At 42.7% G+C, this 23,122-nt stretch overlaps 2 protein-coding genes and 1 pseudogene across 5 annotated transcripts in view; 1 reads left to right on the top strand and 2 right to left on the bottom strand.

Moving 5' to 3' along the window:
- Window positions 1-249: 249 nt before the first annotated feature.
- Window positions 250-2,772, bottom strand: LOC135541401 (P2Y purinoceptor 1-like). The gene has a single exon (XM_064967613.1). The coding sequence runs from the start codon at window positions 2,619-2,621 to the stop codon at window positions 1,602-1,604; it is 1,020 nt and encodes a 339-aa protein (XP_064823685.1). The 5' UTR covers window positions 2,622-2,772; the 3' UTR covers window positions 250-1,601.
- A 6,277-nt stretch (window positions 2,773-9,049) lies between these two features.
- LOC135541464 (CCN family member 1-like) lies at window positions 9,050-16,756 on the bottom strand (annotated as a pseudogene).
- The window catches only part of si:ch73-267c23.10 (serine incorporator 3), a 34,246-nt gene continuing 25,658 nt past the window's right edge, over window positions 14,535-23,122 (top strand). For 3 of the 4 annotated variants that reach the window (XM_064967615.1, XM_064967618.1, XM_064967616.1), the window contains exon 1: window positions 22,660-22,960. The gene's annotated coding sequence lies outside the window, so the exon portion shown is untranslated. Of the gene's footprint in view, window positions 14,609-22,659; window positions 22,961-23,122 lie in introns of those variants that run through there. The other variant, XM_064967617.1, reaches the window with a different exon arrangement.

A 23,122-nucleotide genomic window follows, 5' to 3' on the forward strand; every position in this document is an offset into this window, starting at 1 on the left:
TTGGTCCTTCCGTTTTCAATTTTCTTCCCCCTTCATTTGAATTGTTTGACATTTGACTAGATTGTTAGAAGTTAGTAACATAACCACTTTGCTGCACCCACTATAACACCTGCTAAACTGAGTACACTACCAATAAACTTTGATCTGATTTAATAGCAAATTGTAGGTTGATGGTTTTCTTAACCTGCTGACCTGGTGAAGTCATTCCCTAGCTATAAATGATCAATGCCGTAGATTCCAGTCATTGCACTGCAGACTTCAAATTAAATTAGATTTATTTTGGCACCGTTTTCTCATAACACAAACAGTCATCCACTAGGCCTGCACTAATGTCAACCCCAGCGCCCTCAGAAATTCTCTCAGTGGTCTGTGAAAGTGACAGAGCTGAGAGAAATATCACTGCATGCTTTTGCTGTTGGAGAATGAGACTTCTGAATACGCCTGGTTTAATTAAATTAGATTATTTATCATCAATCTCTAACTTTGACTTGGAGGATTCAGTCATTCACTATTTACTATTACTCCTGCTCATAAGTCTAAGTGGACAATGCCACTAACATTAGCCTAAAAACAGACTTGTTTTGTGCTGACAAGCCACTCATTGTACTCGAATGCTAGCAGTCTTGTGGTTTGTTTTGTTTTTATCAACTGTTCTTACATGAAAGTTATTTATCCAGGGTATAAACTGCTATCATCCTAGCCAGTCAAACAGTCTCCCTCTTTTATGTAAGGATGAGAGAAAACATGTCTGTCTGCTTAGAGAGAGTAGACACATTTTTATATAAGATAGCTCTGGAAACTAGTAGTTGTTCTCTTATTTTCACTGCTCTATTTGCCATTAGGTTTTAATTTATTTATTTTTTAACACTATGTTTGCTCAGTCCTCTCAATAAAGTGAGCCTCAAGGCCCCGTTCTGTAACCCGCACCTGAAAAGCAACTGACCAGTCATATGACATTAATAAACATATAGGACATACATTCCCGGTGCATGTTTGTGTTGAGGGAATGTTCCCCTTAAGTGAATGAGTTCAAATCTTCTGTTTCCCCTGGGAAGACAATACTTGTGGAGGAGTAGATATTATCTCAAGCACAAGGTAAGATGGACAGTCCTTTGAGCTTGATACCTTTTTATTATTTATGGACAACAGAGATAAATAATCCATCTGGTAGGCTATGTGTAATAAACTGCTGGAATGCATGGAATTATTATGCAATATCTGAAATGCATATTGAGTTTATGTTTATTTTAGTGACATAGCCCTGCATATCACTGACTAATCTAATGGAACAGTATTTCACTTTACACAAGGGTATTTACACATTTGTATCTAAAATAGTTATGGAAACCAGTAGTTAGCTCTGCATATCACTGACTAAATGCATGGCACATTATTTCACTTTACACAAGGGCATTCAACCACAAAAAGGATCTCACGTTTACACAATAAAATACTCTGAGAATGATACATAAAGTGTAAAGAATAGCATATGTACATACTTACAGGACTTTGGTACAATAATGGCGTAGACAACATCAAATGCTAGAATAGCTGACAGTCAAGTTTAGGTTTTAAATAACTAGCTGGTCAAAGTTTACTGGTTAAGATTCTTCTGTTGCTGGATCTGCCTCGGGTGTATTGCGGTAAATCACAGCACCAGTCCATTGAACAAGAGACATCCTGGCTTGTTTGCTGAGATTATGAAAACGCATGATGAAATCATCATTTCCAACTAAATAAATTAACGGATTGATTGCGCTATTCATGCAAACCAGACCGCGGCTGATTTGATGAGCAACATAAATATCATCGAAGCTTGCTTTGCAGGTGCCTTCCATTTTCAAAATCCTTATTTTCAAATTTAGATTTCTCAAAACATGATAAGGGATAAAGCAAATTGAGAACAACACAGTCAAGATGATGACTAGTTTTAGACATCGTTGTTTCAACAAAGTATTGACATTGGCTTTGGTGGCAAGGACCACTACTATATGTCCATAGCAAGCCAGAATGATCAGTAATGGTATAACGAATCCGGTAATGGTCCAGCCAATACTGTACGGAAGGTAATCCTTGATAAAGTCGTCGGCTGTTGAGTCATAGCACGAATATGAGGAATTTTGCGCTGTCTTGTCAAAGAACATATCGGGAAGTATCTGAATGAAAACCAAAATCCAGACAAGAAAACTTATTGCCACTGAGTGGCGAGTGTGGATTTTCCCCATCACTTTCATTGGGTGCACAATACCGAGGTATCGATAGATACTAATGCATGTCAGGAACCCAATGCTGCCGTAGAGATTCAAATTGAAGCAGAATCTGGTGATCTTGCAGAATGTTTGTCCAAATATCCATTTACTGTTTAGCGCGTAATAGACAACCAGAAATGGTAAGGTAAATAAGTACAGCAAGTCAGCTATTCCAAGGTTGAGAATGAATATGTTTATACTCCCAATTTTCTTCCAGCTTGTACAAACAGTTTTTAACCCACAGAAGTTTGCAAATGTCCCGACGACAAACACCAGCATGAACACAGCAGGTAAAAATCTGTGCGTAAAACGAAGGTTAATTCCTTCACATGCGGTCATGTTGAGAACGTGTGTGCTGTTGTCATCTGACATTTTCCCCGTCTTTTTGATCAAAGTGAAGTTCAAACACAAGCTATATAATATGAATCGATGACGCCCAGAAGTGAATGAAATCAAACTTGGTCATGGAAACACATCGTAAATCGCAGCCGTCCACCATCATGTTGAGCATGGTGAAACCAAAGATATTACACCCAGTGCGTACAGAAGTCCATGGACGTTGAAAAGACATACGCGTCTGGCCTTGATTTTAACGTCCACAAATGTCGTTTTTTTTGGTCCAGACCGGTATTGATTTCAAAGTCCACAGACTTCCGGACCAAATCTGAACCAATTATAGACATCCATATTTGGTTCAAATTTGGTCTTGATTTCACCCACTTGGGAGCAAGGCTCACCCACTGGGGAGCCAGGCCCAGCCAATCAGAATAAGTTTTCCCCCACCAAAGGGCTTTATTACAGACAGAAATACTCCTCAGTTTCATCAGCTGTCCGGATGGCTGGTCTCAGACGATCCCACAGGTGAAGAATGTGGAGGTCCTGAGCTGGCATGGTTGCACGTGGTCTGTGGTTGGGAGGCCAGTTGGATGTACTGTCAAATTCTCTAAAATTACTTTGGGGGCAGCCTATGGTAGAGAAATTAACATCAAATTCTCTGGCAACAGCTCTGGTGGACATTCGTGTAGTCAGCATGCCAATTGCACGCTCCTCAAAACTTGAGACATATGTGGCATTGTGCTGTGTGACAAAAGAGGGGCCTTTTATTGTCCCCAGCACAAGGTGCACCTGTGTAATGATCATGCTGTTAAATCAACTTTGTGATATTCCACACCTGTCAGGTGGATGAATTATCTTGGCAAAGGAGAAATGCTCACTAACAGGGATGTAAACAAATTTGAATGCACCAAATTTGAGACAATTTTTTTGTTTGTGCGTCTGAAATATTTCTGGTATCTTTTATTTCACCTCATGAAACATGGGACCAACACTTTACATATTGCGTTATTTTTTTGTTCAGTATAAATGTAAGTGAATGTATGTATGATTTAAAGATGGCCATAGGAACAATGACCAAAAAAGGACGTCTTTCAACATCTGTAAAATACCTATTTTCAATGTCTGTAAAATATGTATCTTCAAACATCAGTAAGTTACATATTTTCAATGTCCGTATAACACACCTAAAATGAACCTGATTCAAAATTCTGGAAATTAATTGTAAAATATGTATTTTCAATGTAATTTTGCTCATTGAGCGCCCACTTCCTGCGTGGGCACCTCAGAAAAAACATTGTAGACCTCCGCAAGTCTGGTTCATCCTTGGGGGCCATTTCCAAACGCCTGAAGGTACCACGCTCATCTGTACAAATAATAGTACGCAAGTATAAACACCATGGGACCACCCAGCCATCATACCGCTCAGGTATGAAACGCGCTCTGTCTCCTAGAGATGAACGTACGTTGGTGCAAAAAGTGCAAATCAATCCCAGAACAACAGCAAAGGACCTTGTGAAGATGCTGGAGGAAACAGGTACAAAAGTATCTATATCCACAGTAAAACGAGTCCCATATCGACATAACTCGAAAGGCCGCTCAGCAAGGAAGAAGCCACTGCTCCAAAATCGCCATACAAAAGCCAGACTACGGTTTGCAACTGCACATGGGGATATGTCTTCTGGTCTGATAGAACAAAAATAGAACTGTTCGGCCATAATGACCATCGTTATGTTTGGAGGAAAAAGGGGGAGCTTGCAAGCCCGAAGAACACCATCCCAACTGTGAAGCATGGGGTGGCAGCATCCTGTTGTGGGGGTGCTTTTTTGCAGGAGGGACTGGTGCACTTCACAAAATAGATGGCATCATGAGGAATAAAAATTATGTGGATATATATATTGAAGTAGCATCTCAAGACATCAGTCAGGAAGTTAAGGCTTGGTCGCAAATGGGTCTTCCAAATGGACACTGACCCCAAGCATACATCCAAAGTTTTGGCAAATGGCTTAAGGGCAACAAAGTCAAGGTATTGGAGTTGCCATCACAAAGCCCTGACCTCAATCCTATAGAAAATTTGTGGGCAGAACTGAAAAAGCGTGTGCGAGCAAGGAGGCCTACAAACCTGACTCAGTTACACCAGCTCTGTTAGGAGGAATGGGCCAAAATTCACCCAACTTATTGTGGGAAGCTTGTGGAAGGCTACCTGAAACGTTTGACCCAAGTTAAACAATTTAAAGGCAATGCTACCAAACACTAATTGAGTGTATGTCAACTTCTGACCCACTGGGAATGTGAAGAAAGATATAAAAGCTGAAATAAATAATTCTCTCTACTATTATTCTGACATTTCACATTCTTAAAATAAAGTGGGGATCCTAACTGACCTAAAACAGGGGATTATTTACGAGGTTTGAATGTCAGGAATTGTGAAAAACTGAGTTTAAATGTATTTGGTTCAACTGTAATTGATAACATTCTATAGGAATTATGACTCACAGCTAAGCTTGCAGACAAAGGTAATTTGGAATCCACAGTAACCTATTCTTACTTACAGTAACTACCTACTGTAGTTTCAGTTCCGTGTCTACTTTGTGGTAACTGACACAGCTGCAATAGACTTCCACCTCAGCATCCACCATCATCCATCAATTAGTTGTCCTCTCTCTCTCTTTCTCTCCCTCTCTCTCTCTCTTTCTCTGTCTCCCTCTTTCTAACTCTCTCTCTCTCTCTCTCTCTCTCTCTCTCTCTCTCTCTCTCTCTCTCTTCTCTCTCTCTCTCTCTCTCTCTCGCTTTCTCTCTCTTTCTCTCTCTCTCTCTCTCTCTCTCTCTCTCTCTCTCTCTCTCTCTCTCTCTCTCTCTCACAAACATTTTCTAAGAATCTTGAAGAAATTTCAATTAAAGGGACCCAACCATTGGTCAAAAATTAACATTGTTATTACACATTCAAATGTATTTGAAGTAATGCAAAGAATTTGAGCATGTTTCCAGGGTAAAAATTAATGGTGCTTTTTCAACAGTGCAGGAACCACGCAGTGCAAGTTTGATTTAATCCTACCCTTCGATTCGCTGCTTAGAGCGTTGCAGGTACCCGTTCCCTTGAATAGAACTTCCGGCGCCGACAGAGATGGCCGCCTCGCTTCGCGTTCCTAGGAAACTATGCAGTTTTTTGTTTTTTTACGTGTTATTTCTTACATTAGTACCCCAGGCTATCTTAGGTTTCATTACATACAGTCGAGAAGAACTACTGAATATAAGAGCAGCGTCAACTCACCATCAGTACGACCAAGAATATGACTTTCGCGAAGCGGATCCTGTGTTCTGCCTTTCACCCAGGACAACGGAATGGATCCCAGCCGGCGACCCAAAAAAACGACTTCGTAAAAGAGGGAAACGAGGCGGTCTTCTGGTCAGACTCCGGAGACGGGCACATCGTGCACCACTCCCTAGCATTCTTCTCGCCAATGTCCAGTCTCTTGACAACAGGTTGATGAAATCCGAGCAAGGGTAGCATTCCAGAGGGACATCAGAGACTGTAACGTTCTTTGCTTCACGGAAACATGGCTCACTGGAGAGACGCTATCGGAGTCGGTGCAGCCAGCTGGTTTCTCCACGCATCGCGCCGACAGAAACAAACATCTTTCTGGTAAGAAGAGGGGCGGGGGCGTATGCCTTATGGCTAACGAGACGTGGTGTGATCACAAAAACATACAGGAACTCAAATCCTTCTGTTCACCTGATTTAGAATTCCTCACAATCAAATGTCGACCGCATTATCTACCAAGAGAATTCTCTCCGATTATAATCACAGCCGTATATATTCCCCCCCAAGCAGACACATCGATGGCTCTGAACGAACTTTATTTGACTCTTTGCAAACTGGAATCCATACATCCTGAGGCTGCATTCATTGTAGCTGGGGATTTTAACAAGGCTAATCTGAAAACAAGACTCCCTAAATTGTATCAGCATATTGATTGCGCAACCAGGGCTGGCAAAACCTTGGATCATTGCTATTCTAACTTCCGCGACGCATATAAGGCCCTGCCCCGCCCTCCTTTCGGAAAAGCTGACCACGACTCCATTTTGTTGATCCCTGCCTACAGACAGAAACTAAAACAAGAAGCTCCCACGCTGAGGTCTGTTCAACGCTGGTCCGACCAATCTGATTCCACACTCCAAGACTGCTTCCATCACGTGGACTGGGATATGTTTCGTATTGCGTCAGACAACAACATTGACGATTACGCTGATTCGGTGTGCGAGTTCATTAGAACGTGCGTTGAAGATGTCATTCCCATAGCAACGATTAAAACATTCCCAAACCAGAAACCATGGATTGATGGCAGCATTCGCGTGAAACTGAAAGCGCAAACATGACCGAATACAAACAGTGCAGCTATTCCCTCCGCAAGGCAATCAAACAAGCTAAGCGTCAGTATAGAGACAAAGTAGAATCTCAATTCAACGGCTCAGACACAAGAGGAATGTGGCAGGGTCTACAGTCAATCATGGATTACAAAAAGAAAACCAGGCCAGTCACGGACCAGTATGTATTGCTCCCAGGCAGACTAAATAACTTTTTTGCCCGCTTTGAGGACAATACAGTGCCACTGACACGGCCTGCAATGAAAACATGTGGACTCTCCTTCACTGCAGCCAAGGTGAGTAAAGCATTTAAATGTGTTAACCCTCGCAAGGCTGCAGGCCCAGATGGCATCCCCAGCCGCGCCCTCAGAGCATGCGCAGACCAGCTGGCTGGTGTTTACGGACATATTCAATCAATCCCTATCCCAGTCTGCTGTTCCCACATGCTTCAAGAGGGCCACCATTGTTCCTGTTCCCAAGAAAGCTAAGGTAACTGAGCTAAACGACTACCGCCCTGTAGCACTCACTTCCGTCATCATGAAGTGCTTTGAGAGACTAGTCAAGGACCATATCACCTCCACCCTACCTGACACCCTAGACCCACTCCAATTTGCTTACAGCCCAAATAGGTCCACAGACGATGCAATCTCAACCACACTGCACACTGCCCTAACCCATCTGGACAAGAGGAATACCTATGTGAGAATGCTGTTCATCGACTACAGCTTGGCATTTAACACCATAGTACCCTCCAAGCTCGTCATCAAGCTCGAGACCCTGGCAACAACATCTCCACCCCGCTGATCCTCAACACTGGGGCCCCACAACGGTGCGTTCTGAGCCCTCTCCTGTACTCCCTGTTCACCCACGACTGTGTGGCCACGCACGCCTCCAACTCAATCATCAAGTTTGCGGACGACACAACAGTGGTAGGCTTGATTACCAACAACGACAAGACGGCCTACAGGGAGGAGGTGAGGGCCCTCGGAGTGTGGTGTCAGGAAAATAACCTCACACTCAACGTCAACAAAACTAAGGAGATGATTGTGGACTTCAGGAAACAGCAGAGGGAACACCCCCCTATCCACATTGATGGAACAGTAGTGGAGAGGGTAGTAAGTTTTAAGTTCCTCGGCATACACATCACAGACAAACTGAATTGGTCCACCCACAGAGACAGCATCGTGAAGAAGGCGCAGCATCGCCTCTTCAACCTCAGGAGGCTGAAGAAATTCGGCTTGTCACCAAAAGCACTCACAAACTTCTACAGATGCACAATCGAGAGCATCCTGGCGGGCTGTATCACCGCCTGGTACGGCAACTGCTCCGCCCACAACCGTAAGGCTCTCCAGAGGGTAGTGAGGTCTGCACAACGCATCACCGGGGGCAAACTACCTGCCCTCCAGGACACCTACACCACCCGATGTCACAGGAAGGCCATAAAGATCATCAAGGACAACAACCACCCGAGCCACTGCTGTTCATCCCGCTATCATCCAGAAGGCGAGGTCAGTACAGGTGCATCAAAGCTGGGACCAAGAGACTGAAAACAGCTTCTATCTCTGCTGCCAACACACTGACTCAACTCCAGCCACTTTAATAATGGGAATTGTTGGGAAATGATGTAAAATATATCACTAGCCACTTTAAACAATGCTACCTAATATAATGTTTACATACCCTACATTATTCATCTCATATGTATACGTATATACTGTACTCTAAATCATCTACTGCATCTATATGTAATACATGTATCACTAGCCACTTTAACTATGCCACTTTGTTTACATACTCATCTCATGTACATACTGTACTCGACACCATCTACTGTATCTTGCCTATGCTGCTCTGTACCATCTCTCATTCATATATCTTTATGTACATATTCTTTATCCCCTTACACTTGTGTGTATAAGACAGTAGTTTTGGAATTGTTAGTTAGATTACTTGTTGGTTATTACTGCATTGTCGGAACTAGAAGCACAAGCATTTCGCTACACTCGCATTAACATCTGCTAACCATGTGTATGTGACAAATAAAATTTGATTTGATTTGAGTATCTTCACTGACAGGGCCTACCTCTGGCGTTGGGGCTGTTTCACTCTTCATGGTCCTGTACGTTAAAGCCAGGGTATGGCTCTCCTGTAGGCTGTGACTGGGGACAGTTGTAGTGGTGGCAGGAGCAGGACTCAATCATCATCACTTGCTAGTGGCTCTTCTGGCCCTGGGGGCAATGAAAGGCCATGCGGACAGTCCTGGTGCAGTATGGGCTGCAGCAGCGGCCGTCCGGACACTGTAGGCCACAGAACCGGGGTCTACAGACCTGCGTGCTGATACAGCCCTGGTGCTCCAGACGAATGGGTAAAGGAGACCTATAGCTGCTCTTGCAGGTATCCATTCCCTTGAATAGACATACTGTACCTAGCCTAGTGGGCATCAGACAGTTATTGTATATCAAACATCTCCAATCGAAAATCAAATCAAGAGTCGGCTTTCTATTCCGTAACAAAGCCTCCTTCACTCACGCTGCCAAGCTTACCCTAGTAAAACTGACTATCCTACCGATCCTCGACTTCGGCGATGTCATCTACAAAATTGCTTCCAACACTCTTCTCAGCAAACTGGATGCAGTTTATCACAGTGCCATCCGTTTTGTCACTAAAGCACCTTATACTACCCACCACTGCAACTTGTATGCTCTAGTCGGCTGGCCCTCGCTACATATTCGTCGCAAGACCCACTGGCTCCAGGTCGTCTACAAGGCCATGCTAGGTAAAGCTCCGCCTTATCTCAGTTCACTGGTCACGATGGCAACACCCATCCGTAGCACGCGCTCCAGCAGGTGTATCTCACTGATCATCCCTAAAGCCAACACCTCATTCGGCCGCCTTTCGTTCCAGTACTCTGCTGCCTGTGACTGGAACGAATTGCAAAAATCGCTGAAGTTGGAGACCTTTATCTCCCTCACCAACTTCAAACATCAGCTATCTGAGCAGCTAACCGATCGCTGCATCTGTACATAATCTATTGGTAAATAGCCCACCCATTTTCACCTATCTCATCCCCACAGTCTTTATTTATTTACTTTTCTGCTCTTTTGCACACCAATATCTCTACCTGTACATGATCATCTGATCATTTATCAATCCAGTGTTAATCTGCAATATTGTAATTATTCGCCTACCTCCTCATGCCTTTTGCACACATTGTATAGAGACTCCCCTTTTTTTTCTTTTTTTTTCTACTGTGTTATTGACTTGTTAATTGTTTTTCTCCATGTGTAACTCTGTGTTGTCTGTTCACACTGCTATGCTTTATCTTGGCCAGGTCGCAGTTGTAAATGAGAACTTGTTCTCAACTAGCCTACCTGGTTAAATAAAGGTGAAATAAAAAAAATTCAAAAATTGATAACATTGAATGATTCTGATTGATCTCTCGCATGAACTTGTATTTGATCAATATGAACTATGAAATATTTCGATAACTTTCACTGCTGTTCTTCATAACACAATTTTTCTGATGGTATGATCAATTGATGGTCAATGTAAGTAAAGGTATAATTGTAAACCATATCAAGTAATTATTCCCATTTGCCAAAAAGTGAGGTACGAGAATGAAATGCACAAACTGTCTATCCATCTGGAGTGGCAATCCATCCTACCTGAACCAACCATTTGGAGTGGCAATCTATCCTACCTGAACCAACCATTTGGAGTGGCAATCTATCCTACCTGAACCAACCATTTGGAGTGGCAATCTATCCTACCTGAACCAACCATTTGGAGTGGCAATCCATTCTACCTGAACCAACCATTTGGAGTGGCAATCTATCCTACCTGAACCAACCATTTGGAGTGGCAATCTATCCTACCTGAACCAACCATTTGGAGTGGCAATCCATCCTACTTGAACCAACCATTTGGAGTGGCAATCTATCCTACCTGAACCAACCATTTGGAGTGGCAATCTATCCTACCTGAACCAACCATTTGGAGTGGCAATCTATCCTACCTGAACCAACCATTTGGAGTGGCAATCCATCCTACCTGAACCAACCATTTGGAGTGGCAATCCATCCTACCTGAACCAACCATTTGGAGTGGCAATCCATCCTACCTGAACCAACCATTTGGAGTGGAACCAACCAAGTGGCAATCCATCCTACCTGAACCAACCATTTGGAGTGGCAATCCATCCTACCTGAACCAACCATTTGGAGTGGCAATCCATCCTACCTGAACCAACCATTTGGAGTGGCAATCCATCCTACCTGAACCAACCTTAAAACAAATCCGGCAGACAGTTTGAGCAGTAAGAGTATTTGCAAAGTGTTTGAGGTAAAGAAAAGTGGCACAGTCTGGTCTGGGTCTATGAGCGGCAGGCCAAGTTCTGGTTTGAGCTGCGGGTGAAGACACCTGGACCACAGCTGTGGGAGCAGAGGCTCCAGTCTGGGATCTGCTTGATGCAGTTTGTAGCTCAGGTACTTAACCCTGAGAGTGAGCTGCATCACCACCAAAGTCCTGATGCAACCTCTCCCTCTCTGGTGGTCTTTCCACTGGGTCGTGTTGAAAGACAAGGGCAATGTGATACCTTTTGGCATTTTGTATACTCATGGGGTTTGGCATGTGACGTTATTGTGGTTGGATATGGCTTTGCTAATACACACAAAGGACATTTTATGAATAATTAATTAAAAACATGTATTGTTCATTAACCAGTTTAATGTAACTACATTTAATTTAAAAAATGTAATCAAAATAATCCCCAAAAGGAATTATTTACCATGAGAGGGCCATAAACAATAACTAGTAATGTTGCATACTCCAAGAAAGGCTGAAATCTCACATTTTTGGTAAAAATAACTATAAACTGCTGAGGTGTAGTCACAGGACACAAGCTCCAGTACACAGTACAAATATGATAAAAGTATCAAATATTTTATATTATGTATTTCCTATTCAACAAAACTGTATAAATAAGGCTTGGAATGACTTATATTCTTTCTTAATATAGTATAATGCAAAAGCTCTGACAAAGGCCATTACCACCACCAACTGGACTGGAGTGTGGACCCCAGTTCATCTTTCAATCACCCACATGGGTATATGCTCCTAAAGATCAATGAGGAGATGTGAGAGGAAGGATTTGCAAGGCGTCAAGCATCACTAATAGAACCAAGTTCTATTTTAGCACCTGGCTATGCAGGCGCTCATTGACTCGTGCGAGCAGTGTGGGTGCAATGATTGAATAACATGTATGTATAAATGTATTTTGCAACTCTCACGTACATGATGCGAGCGGTGTGGTCAACATGTAATGGTCTCTCTTGAGCAAAGCGTCTATCCCTGTCTCTGTGGACGCCTCACAGATCTCTAGCTTGTCTCCCTGAACTCGTTAGGAACTCGCCTTTTAGCTCAAATTAACCTTGTCCGTCAATGACAAACAGAAAGGATTTTTGTTTAAAATGTAAAATTGCTGGCTATAAATCGATCTCTGCGTGTGCTACAGCGACGAAACCTCTCTCTCCAGCTGCACTACGAAGTAAGGATTCTATTAGTGGCTGTGACGTAGGGTTCAGCCTGGAGTTGAAGAGCCAATGGAAATGGTAGGAGCGACATCCCAGCTTCAAGTGGTGTCAGATTTCACATCCTGCTGTGCCCGTGAGAATCAGGGTGACCGCTCAATGCAAGCCATTTCAATATATGCTGTCCACAGATCGATTTATAAGCAAAAATGCTGGTCGGAACCGGTACCGGAACCATGCAGGTCCCCAAAGCAGGGTCTTTACATCTAGGAGGTTTTAAATGTGAATATTGTGGTTTCAAATGCTTTATTACATTTAACTGCAGGATTCAATACAGCCTGTCTACTGCTGTGCTGTAACTACTGGTCTCCTTGCACACACTCCACACCTTTGAAGCATCTACAGTAGGCTAGCTGCAAGGACGGGCAATAGTTTACTCGAAGGGGGTATCCGTACAAAACCAGTCATAACATGTGTTAAGAACGTCGTTATGAATGATACTGTAACCTTCATAAACTGTTATGACTGCTTTCATAAAGGTGTTATGAATGCTTGATGTAAAACCTGGTTCAATGAAAGTGTTAACTTTCAATGATGTTATTACTCCATTGGAATGCTACTGTGTAAATACTGCCTTGCAGGGTCAATTGAACTGCTCCCTTTTGTCAAACAGGAAATATCTGAAATGCATCCTAATTCCTCTGTGTTTTGCACTTCAAGATGTTTTGTGATGGCAAACAAGCAGTACATGTCTTTGCAGCACCTACGTTATTTCAAGACTTTAAGCAAGTAGTTACTACATTTCAACATTTTGACCAAGGGATACAGTTCTCTGTGTATTTTGTTGCTTATGTTTGCATCTGTGCTAGTAATATACGCATATACAGTGTAGTGTTGTAAGTTACAGTAGACGAATGTTTAGCTAATGTGGGGTAACTAGTAGGCTATGGCTGTCAGTGTTCAGAAAGTTGACATTCAGCAATATAAAATAAAAAAACTCAGTTAGATTTTTGAACTTTAACTCAAAACAAACAAGTGTTATTATCAATCTGTTACTGTTATTCAAAAGATGACCACAATTTGCAGATTGCCCGTTTGCTATCGTGAAGGTGTAAGAAATGATAGCTAGCTAAGTTACTTACTGTAGAGTAGGGCTAGCCATGATCTAACTAGTAACTTAGGCTGGTAGTTGATTTTAAGGTACAGTCATGACAATGGGGATTTGTAATTAAGATTGAGATTACACTAAAATGTGGGTAATTGGATGCTTACATGCTGACCAGACCGGACACGTCATGCGCATCGCAAAATAAATGTAGAAATCCATGTTATTCAATTATTGCACCCACACTGCTCGCGCGCACCAACGAGCATCTGCGTTGTGTGTTGTTTGGGGTTTTAGGCTGGGTTTCTGTACAGCACTTTGAGATATCAGCTGATGTAAGAAGGGCTATATAAATGAATTTGATTTTTGATTTGATTTGTATGTTTAACACTTATAGACCCAGATGATATATTCATGAAAACAGAGTGACCCAAATCTCTCCAGTGTGTGTGTGTGTGTGTGTGTGTGTGTGTGTGTGTGTGTGTGTGTGTGTGTGTGTGTGTGTGTGTGTGTGTGTGTGTGTGTGTGTGTGTGTGTGTGTGTGTGTGTGTGTGTGTGTGCGTGTGTGCGTGTGTGTGTGAGAGAGAGCTGTAATTCCGAGGTAGAGACACTGACTGATCATAGTATGTTATTAAAGAATTTTAGTGAAGTAACTCTTTTGGACCACACTATCTGCCACTTTGAAGAACTCTGGGTTAAATTAATTCTACTTCTACTTCTAATCAGCAATCATAGGATGCATTTTCTGTCATGGCCAAGGCTGAGCCTGTATTCTACACAGACCTGTGCAGCATAACCAATCAGAGCTGCAGTAGGCCTATATGCAATTAGACCATTGCCATATATGGATCTAAGACGTTTACTTTGAACTGGACTGTTTTGAGAGCTGTGGTGAAAGCAAGAGCTGCATGTAGCCACGTGCACATTTTGTTCATATTCTTTGCTAGTTAGTGAGTTATTAGCCCAGTTCTATATCATTTGTAGTCAGCAATGGGGGAGTGATTGCGTCCTACAAGAGCACAAAACAGGTACATTTCTAGACATCTTTGAAAAGAAAGTCAGGTAAAGAGCTTTTTTTTTTGCCTTAAAGGGTCAGTGTTGTATTTTGAGTCAAGTATTTGTAAGCTAAGTAGCCAATAGGCAGAGGAAAGCCTAATTTGTCTGATTCTCTGTAACACTGGTATGGGAATAATGATTCATTTTATTTGTGGTTTCTTGCATTAAGTAACACAAAAACATGTTCAGTCACCTTGTTGTCTGAACTCTACACATTGGCTGCTACTGTAGGCTGAATGATAGAACAGTTATTTCCATGTTAAAATGTTATGGGATGCATTTTCTCAGTTGCTTTTGATGGTCGGTCACTCTGGTAGGCCTACATTGTAATCAAATAGCCAAAGTAGCCTACTCAGCCACTGTTAAAACTGTAATTTAAAGCGGGTACAACCTCAGTCACAGTAAATGCGCACTGGAAGTTGCACAGAATTTTCACAATGTTCGTTTGCGCTCAGCAGACCAGAAATTTGCCCTCCAAAATTAGAGGGAACATTGGTTGGGAGGTGTGGCATTTGTCAACAAATGTGTAGTAGAATGTGTATTAGCAAATTGCAGCAGATTTGCTTGCTATGGTTTTGTGGCAGGGTGGGTAAAGGGCGTGAACTGTGGCTTAGACTCCAAACCTGTCACGGTTGTGAGAGTTGTGAACAGGAGCACACTTTATTAAGGCAGAGGCAAATAAAACAGACGCCACTGGATCAAAAAATCCAGCCAAAGGTAAAACTGCTATGCGCGAAACATTTACAAAAATGTAGCAAATGTTGTACAATTAACATCCCTCGTGAAAAGCAACGGAATAACGGGAAAACCCCAGCCTGGCGTGTAAACACGAACATGTAACAAAAATTATTTCACACAAAGACATGGAGGGGAACAGAGGAATAAATACAGGCAGTGTGATTAGGGAATGAAAACCAGGTGTGCAGGGAACAGGACAAAACAAATGGAAAATGGAGCGGCGATGGCTAGAAAGCCGGTGACGTCGACCGACGATCGCCACCCGAACAAGGAGAGGAGCCGACTTCGGCGGAGGTGGTGATAAAACATCGCCAGTTTGCTTCCCATGAGGCTCTCAAAACATTGTTTCTGTTTTTCTACAGTATTTTAAGCTTTCCTACAGCCTTATGCTAACCTTAACCTCACAGGTGTTATGCCTTGACTGAACCATAGAGGTTCTTGCATTTTGCAAGTTAAAGTTGGACCATAGAATGTCATGATTTTGATGAGCAAATGAGCCCTGCATCTTGGTCGTGCATTTGGAAATATGCTAATTAAACGTGTGTCACCCAATTACTCATTCAAATAGGAAAAAGTTGAAGTCTTATTTGCCTTTCGCCTATTGAGTACTGTCCTACTGCTATGGTGTCTGGGTAAATGTTGTTGCCTAGGCTGTCACAGACCCATTCCCTGCAGCACCTCCCTGGCTGGTGCACTAGCTGGGGGTTGGGGCAGTTGGCTGCGGCAGGCACCTGGAGGTCATTACTGCACAGTGACACGCAGGTCACCCCACCAACCAGGCAGTGGCACAGCTGTGCACACAACTGCTGGAATGTCTGGCCCTCCTCAAAGCGCATTCCGTACACTTCACAGCCCAGCGAGTTCCAGCCTAGGCACAGAGAGAGGAGTAGACAGGTCGTGAGACGGGGAGGGGAAGAGTGAACTTTGATCAGTTTAGTACGTGAGGCAAATGGATAGTGTATGTGGTCTAGGGAGAAGATACAGTATGGCTGCCCTCTATTAACATCTATGCTGATAATACTTGTTGTGTCCGTCAGGAGATTGTGGGATTATTACCCTTGGCTGCTGTTCACAATACAAGAGAATTTGGAAGTAGTTAGGCTATGTTCCTATTATTTATGGAATTGGGTAATCAACATTGGTCTCAGTCAAAGACTTGCTGTGCATGAAAAAATGGGATACAGTCTTACATCTCTCTCCAATCGAGCTCTTATTATCATTATCATGGTCACATAATGGAAGACATTTGACTGTCACACATAAACCTCTCTGTTCAGCCTTCAACCTCCTGCCTGGCACACACCTAGCAGTAGCTCAACTTGTCCAGCACCGTGGGCACCTCTGGAGGGCAGCGTGGCACGGGCCAGGGGCAGTTGTGGCATGGGACCCCTGCACAGCTGGCACCACACCTAACACAGAGGGGTTTACAGTAGGAGGATGAACTGCAGTGACGTGTTTGGAAGAAAGGTTTTATCCAGCTGCCTTTTGTTGACTGTACGCTGTAAGGCTTTTTTGTGTGCGACTGTACTGTATATCTTATTGTACTTTTGTGTATATTTGTTTGATTAACTTGTTGCAAGGCTGGATGCTGGTAGATGAGAAGCCAGTACAGGGAGTGAACATTGAATTAGCAACGGATATGGAACAGGACAGGACAGCGTCTGGACATGAACATATAATGACATTAATGCGTGGGAGCCTGGAGAGCCAGCTGAGGCATGGGAGCCTAGAGAGCCAGCTGAGGCATGGGAGCCTGGAGAGTCAGCTGAGGCATGGGAGCCTAACGATCCTGCTGAGGCATGAAAGCCTGATGATCCCGCTGACGCGTGGGTTCTCGACGAACCGGTTGAGACGTGGGAGCCTGATGGGCCAGCTGAAGTATGACGTGGGGTGAGCGCCTCTCGAGTCAGCTAAGGAGTGGAAGCCTGACGAGCAAGCTGAGGCACCCCCGGTTCCCTCGGCAATGGCACTCGGATCCGACTTCACCAACCAAAACAAAAACAAAAACTCCCTGATGCTTCTTTTAGTGGTGTCAGCAGTCTGTAAGGATCGACGCTGGTAGACGAGAAGCAGGTACAGGGAGTGAACATTTCATTAGCAACGGACAAGGAACAGGACAGGACACCATCTGGACATGAACACATAACGGAGCAGACAGAAATAGGGAAGGCAATCAACAAAGTGAAGGAGTCCAGGTGAGTCCAGTGAGCACTAATGATGGTGACAGGTGTGCGTAATGAAGGGCAGCCTGGCGCCCTCGAGAGCCAGGGAGAGCGGGTGGAGGCGTAACACTTACAGGGTTGTAATGTAACTTCCGGTTTGAGGCTTTCTGGAGTCAGCAGGGAATTAGCCACAAAGGAATCCTCCTACCGGAATTTTAAACCCAGGATTTTTTTTGAAAAACTGAGAATTTCTGGAAAGTTTCGGGAATGCTTGCAACCCTACTAATACAGTAAAACAATGATGGTCAAACTTTTGGGGTGGTGTATTTCGATTGCAAATCATTTAATCCAGGATTCTGAACTAGATGTGCTAATTCTCATGGGAAACAACACAAAAAGATTTGTGGTAGGTTCCACCGAGCCCCGTCAGTAAATTACACCATGATCGTCACACAGGATGTATTGCACACATATTACCCACATGAAACATAAGCTGGTCATTTACAGCATCACTTCCACCTTTGTGCTGTTGTAATTTCCTTTAGACTGTTGCTGTGTAGACAAAATACATAACCCCAAGGAGTTCTGCTAATTCTGTGCAGTATAGCCTAGAGGTCTTCAATCTTTTGCCTCCTGCCGTCAAAGATATGTTATGCAATACACAACTCCCCAACGTCTCACCATAGAGCACCTCAACCCCCAGCATCCCTGTGACCGCGAACATCCAGTCGTGTGCTTTCAGCTCTACCACACTGCTCTAGTTTTAGAACGTTTAGTATCAGTTTGTGAACCACCTTATACTATTCTCACCAGCCTAAAGCTGGCGATCAGGCTGAACTTTCCATCAACTGTCCATTTTCTTCCAAGAACAAGATAAACAATTTTAAGATGATTGATAACTTGAATTCGTGAGGAAATTCCTGAGTTTGTCAGGCTTCAACTGAGTGACGATACATAACAACAAGGAACTAACGAGCATAGCGTCTCTTCGGTCCATCATCAGGGGTTAGCCAGTTTCTTCTCTCTCTCTATCTCAGGAAAGCTGCAATGCCATTTATGGTGGTGTGTTAGCAAACTGCCTGCCTCTGTCCATTAATTTATAAAGTCTGCCTTCTGATGTCACAGATGGTGGACTATAATATAAATAGTTACTGGACAGGAATCAAAAATAGTTCTAATTCCACGTTCCTGCTACTCAATCAATCATCAATCAAATGTATTTAGAAAGCCCTTCTTACATCAGCTGATGTCACAAAGTGCTGTATAGAAACCCAGCCTAAAACCCCAAACAGCAAGCAATGTAGGTGTAGAAGCACGGTGTAGAAATCTCCCTAGAAAGGCTGGAACCTAGGAAGAAACCTAGAAACCTAACTGAGGTGCTGACCTGTTGCACCCTCTACCACTGTGATTATTATTATTTGACCAGCAGGATCAAATAATAATAATCACAGTGGTTGTCGAGGGTGCAACAGGTCAGCAACTCAGGAGTAAATGTCAGTTGGCTTTTCATAGCCGATCATTCAGAGTATCTCTACCGCTCCTGCTGTCTCTAGAGAGTTGAAAACAGCAGGTCTGGGACATGGTAGCACGTCCGGTGAACAGGTCGAGGTTCCATAGCCGCAGGCAGAACAGTTGAAACTGGAGCAGCAGCACGGCCAGGTGGACTGGGGACAGCAAGGAGTCATCAGGCCAGGTAGTCCTGAGGCATGGTCCTAGGGCTCAGGTCCTCTGAGAGAGAGAGAAAAAAAGAGAGAGAGAGAATTAGAGAGAGCATACTTAAATTCACACAGGACACTGGATAAGACAGGAGAAATACTCCAGATATAACAGACTGACCCTTGCCCCCGACACAAACTATTGCAGCATTAATACTGGAGGCTGAGACAAGAGGGGACCCAATTTCCTCTCTCTCTCTCTCTCTCTCTCTCTCTCTCTCTCTCTGTAAAATCTTTGCCGAGGTGGCTCGTGGTGGCTCGATGACCTATTAAGATACTTTACATTGGTGTTTCCTTTATTTCAGCAGTTACCAGTTCTACAGCTGCACCATTGAGAGCATCACTGCCTGATATGGCAACTGCTCGGTATCTGACCGTAAGGCGCTACAGAGTGTAGTGGGTACGGCCCAGTACATCACTCGGGCCAAGCTTCCTGCCATCCAGGACCTATATACCAGGCGGTGTCAGAGGAAGGCCCAAAGTATTGTCAAAGACACCAGTCACCTAAGTCATAGACGGTTCTATCTGCTACCGCACCGTAAGCGGTACTGGAGCGCCAAGTCTAGGTCCAAAAGGCTCCTTAACAGCTTCTACCCTCAAGCTATAAGACTGCTGAACAATTAATCAAATGGCCACCTGGACTATTTACATTGACCCCCCCCCCCCCCCTACACTGCTGCTACTCACTGTTTATCCTCTATGCATAGTCACTTTACCCTTACCTACATGTACAAATTACCTTGACTAACATGTACCCCCGCACATTTACTAGGCCCCCTGTATATAGCCTCGTTATTGTAATTCTACTGTGTTACTTTTTAATTTTACTTTATTTTATTTAGTAAATATTTATTGAACTGCACTGTTGGTTAAGGGCTTGTAAGTAAGCATTTCACGGTAAGGTTGTATTCGGCGCATGTGTTTTTCACAGAGAAGGCAAAAACCTACAGAGCTTAGACCAACCTTGCCACTGTGGACACTGTCCATCGTTCTAGATACTTTGACAATTACAACATCTGCAGGGATGTAAAATCCACACACGTCCTTTTTGTGGAAAATCAGAAATGTGTTATAATTGACTTAAGTTATGGATTTTATTAAATTAAAGCTTTTTCAGATTTTACTTTTGATAAAAGTCATTGCTTTAGAATTATACTTTAAAAAAAACATTTAGAAAGACAAACATGGCGCAAGTAACCCCCAACAACACCTGCTCCTGGGCAGTAATTGTAATCAAATGTATCAACAACTGTTTGATAGTAGAAAAACCTGAATTATAATCCCAATATATATTTTTTATAATCTTGAATAACATTCTATTATATCCCCTCAAGATGGAGCAATTGTAACACTTTGAAATCAAGTTTCTACTGAATTTCCATTGGGGAAGAATAGTTCTTTTTATGGGCCTATTTATTTTCCTGGTGCGACACTGAAAAAACATATACAACCAAAAAGTAGGCTATGGTGCAAAGGTGCGTTCATAGAACTTTATTTTATTTTTATTTTTAGAAAATAAAGTTTCTAGTGGTCGGGGGTTGGGTATCCTACGTAGGTGTATAGGAGTAGCATCACGCAGCAACACTAGCACATTCAGACTTCCGGTTTTCGGAAGTCTTAAAAGTCTGTGGTAAAATGCTAATCGTATGACACGAAATCAATTATCTTATCACTAAACCAATTGCCATTTTGCTTATTTTATCAAGATCCTCAGTGGTTACTGAAAACAGTTTCCTCTGAGTTGGCTTAGAAATGTCTTTATGGTGAGAGGAATCACAGTCCTTCAAATCGACAGTGCGTAAGTAAATGACTTCTTTCAGACCAAAGTGTATGTGACCAATGAAATCTGATTTGACTTGAAGTGGAGGACCTCTACTCTACTTATCCTGTCATATGCAACTAGACAAAATGTGTCTTTGTACAGAAATTTGTTGAGTAATTCTAAACTATAGCCCATGGACAATGTTGATGTCTCAGTGCAGTTTACGTGCCAAAGCTGGCCATGACTTGAATGCAATTTCTCAAATGGGTATTCGTCTGAAAATGTAACTATACTGGAAGTAGTATATGTATGTTTGCTAAATATGCAAGATAGAATAAAGCTTCTAGGTCTTTTGATCCTAGCCATGTCCATTTTACAAGCAGGCTGTGGTGCATAGGTTACATAACAACTTGAATGTTGAGAGCCCTTTGAATTCTTAGATATATCACATGCTCTGTTCTGTTGATTTTGATTGAAACCAACAAGGTATTGGTCCATGCTGTCTGTAGAAATGTCCCTCAGTTCTACTATCAGTTGTTTTGTAGTCTGGCCATACACTGCCTGGGCATCACACTTACTGGAAAGATTTTAACATAGAGTCTGAATGTATCGTCAATAATTTGCCAAGAAATTTGTAGGTAGAATTTCCTGAACAAAACGTTAAACTATGTCCTTTACACCACTGTAATTAAGTTGTTTATGAACCATGGATTGTGAAAATGTCCCTGAAATCAATGCTTCAAACTGTGAAATGGCCTTAAAGTGAGGAGACTGTTTCACTTGATCAGCTCTAAGTAATCACTTATTGCATTCAGAAAATAGTGATGTACAGTATACAGAAGATAAAAAATAAACGCAACATATAAAGTGTTTGCCCCATGTTTGATGAGCTTGTTTACATCCCTGTTAGTGAGCATTTCTCATTTGCCAAGATAATCCATCCACCTGACAGGTGTGACATATCAAGAAGCTGATTAAACACAGGTGCACCTTGTGCTGGAGACAATAGAAGGCCACTCCAAAATGTGCAATTTTGTCACACAACACAATGCCACAGAAGTTGAGAGGGTTTGCAATTGGCATGCTGATTGCAGGAATGTCCACCAGAGTTGTTGCCAGAGAATTTTAGGTTAATTTCTCTACCATAAGCTGCCCCCAACGTTGTTTTAGAGAATTTGGCAGTACTTCCAACCGGCCTCATAACCGCAGACCACGTGTAACCACCCCAGACCAGTACCTCCAAATCTGGCTTCTTCGCCTACGGGATAATCTGAGACCAGTCACCCAGAGTAAAACCCCAGTAACATATATTATTCAGAGCCCCATGAAATGACACCATTCTACAGACCGTACTGAGTACTCCCCACCCCACTAACATCAGCACAAATACACATGTTTCTCTATAAGACAATAATGCACGTTATTTGCATTGGGGCCATTTATTTGACCTAAACCCCACATTTAATGTAAACGTCACGAAAATATGAACAAATATAAATAACTGTTAATGATTTTTATACATCCTGAATAAATGCAGGTTAAAGGCACTTTTCTACTATTAAGTGGAGAGACTTTTATTTTGAACAGTTCCGAAATTCCTTGACCCGGAAGTACTACTTTAGTGTTGCTGATGATATGCTGGTGGGGGCAATAGCCTTCGATCGAATGCGGGAATCAGCAGACTGCATGCTTCAAGTATTGTTGCGCTTACAGTCGCATGCACTTGTAGCCTGCCTATCAACTGGGAATAGGCTATTTGAAGTTAAAAAGTACAGTTGATTCCTGTCGTTGATAGTTCTTAGATACGAAATGGATGCCAATCCATCCTTCTCGCTGGCATGTCTTTACAGAAGCGATCCAATTTATTCCCTCTGTGCCTCAGATTTAATGACCGCTTCTCAAACTGTGAACAATAATTTCATAAAGGAACAGAAGCAACTTATGAAGGTAACGTTCTGCTTTTTATTGTTATTTTGTATTTTCAAATGTTCCTTCCGATTCGCTTGTTTGAATATAACCCACATATTTAGACTTATGTTTTATCTTATTAACGTATAGCATACAATTGTCGGCTATCTTTTACTGGGCTTGTATATTTTACAAGTAAAA

Source organism: Oncorhynchus masou, chromosome 6, assembly GCF_036934945.1.
Source record: "Oncorhynchus masou masou isolate Uvic2021 chromosome 6, UVic_Omas_1.1, whole genome shotgun sequence".
NCBI lineage: Eukaryota > Metazoa > Chordata > Actinopteri > Salmoniformes > Salmonidae > Oncorhynchus > Oncorhynchus masou.

What these genes read in the sequence shown, in the direction of transcription:
- LOC135541401 (XM_064967613.1), bottom strand. Translation starts at nt 2,621, where the DNA reads ATGTCAGATGACAACAGCACACACGTTCTCAACATGACCGCATGTGAA.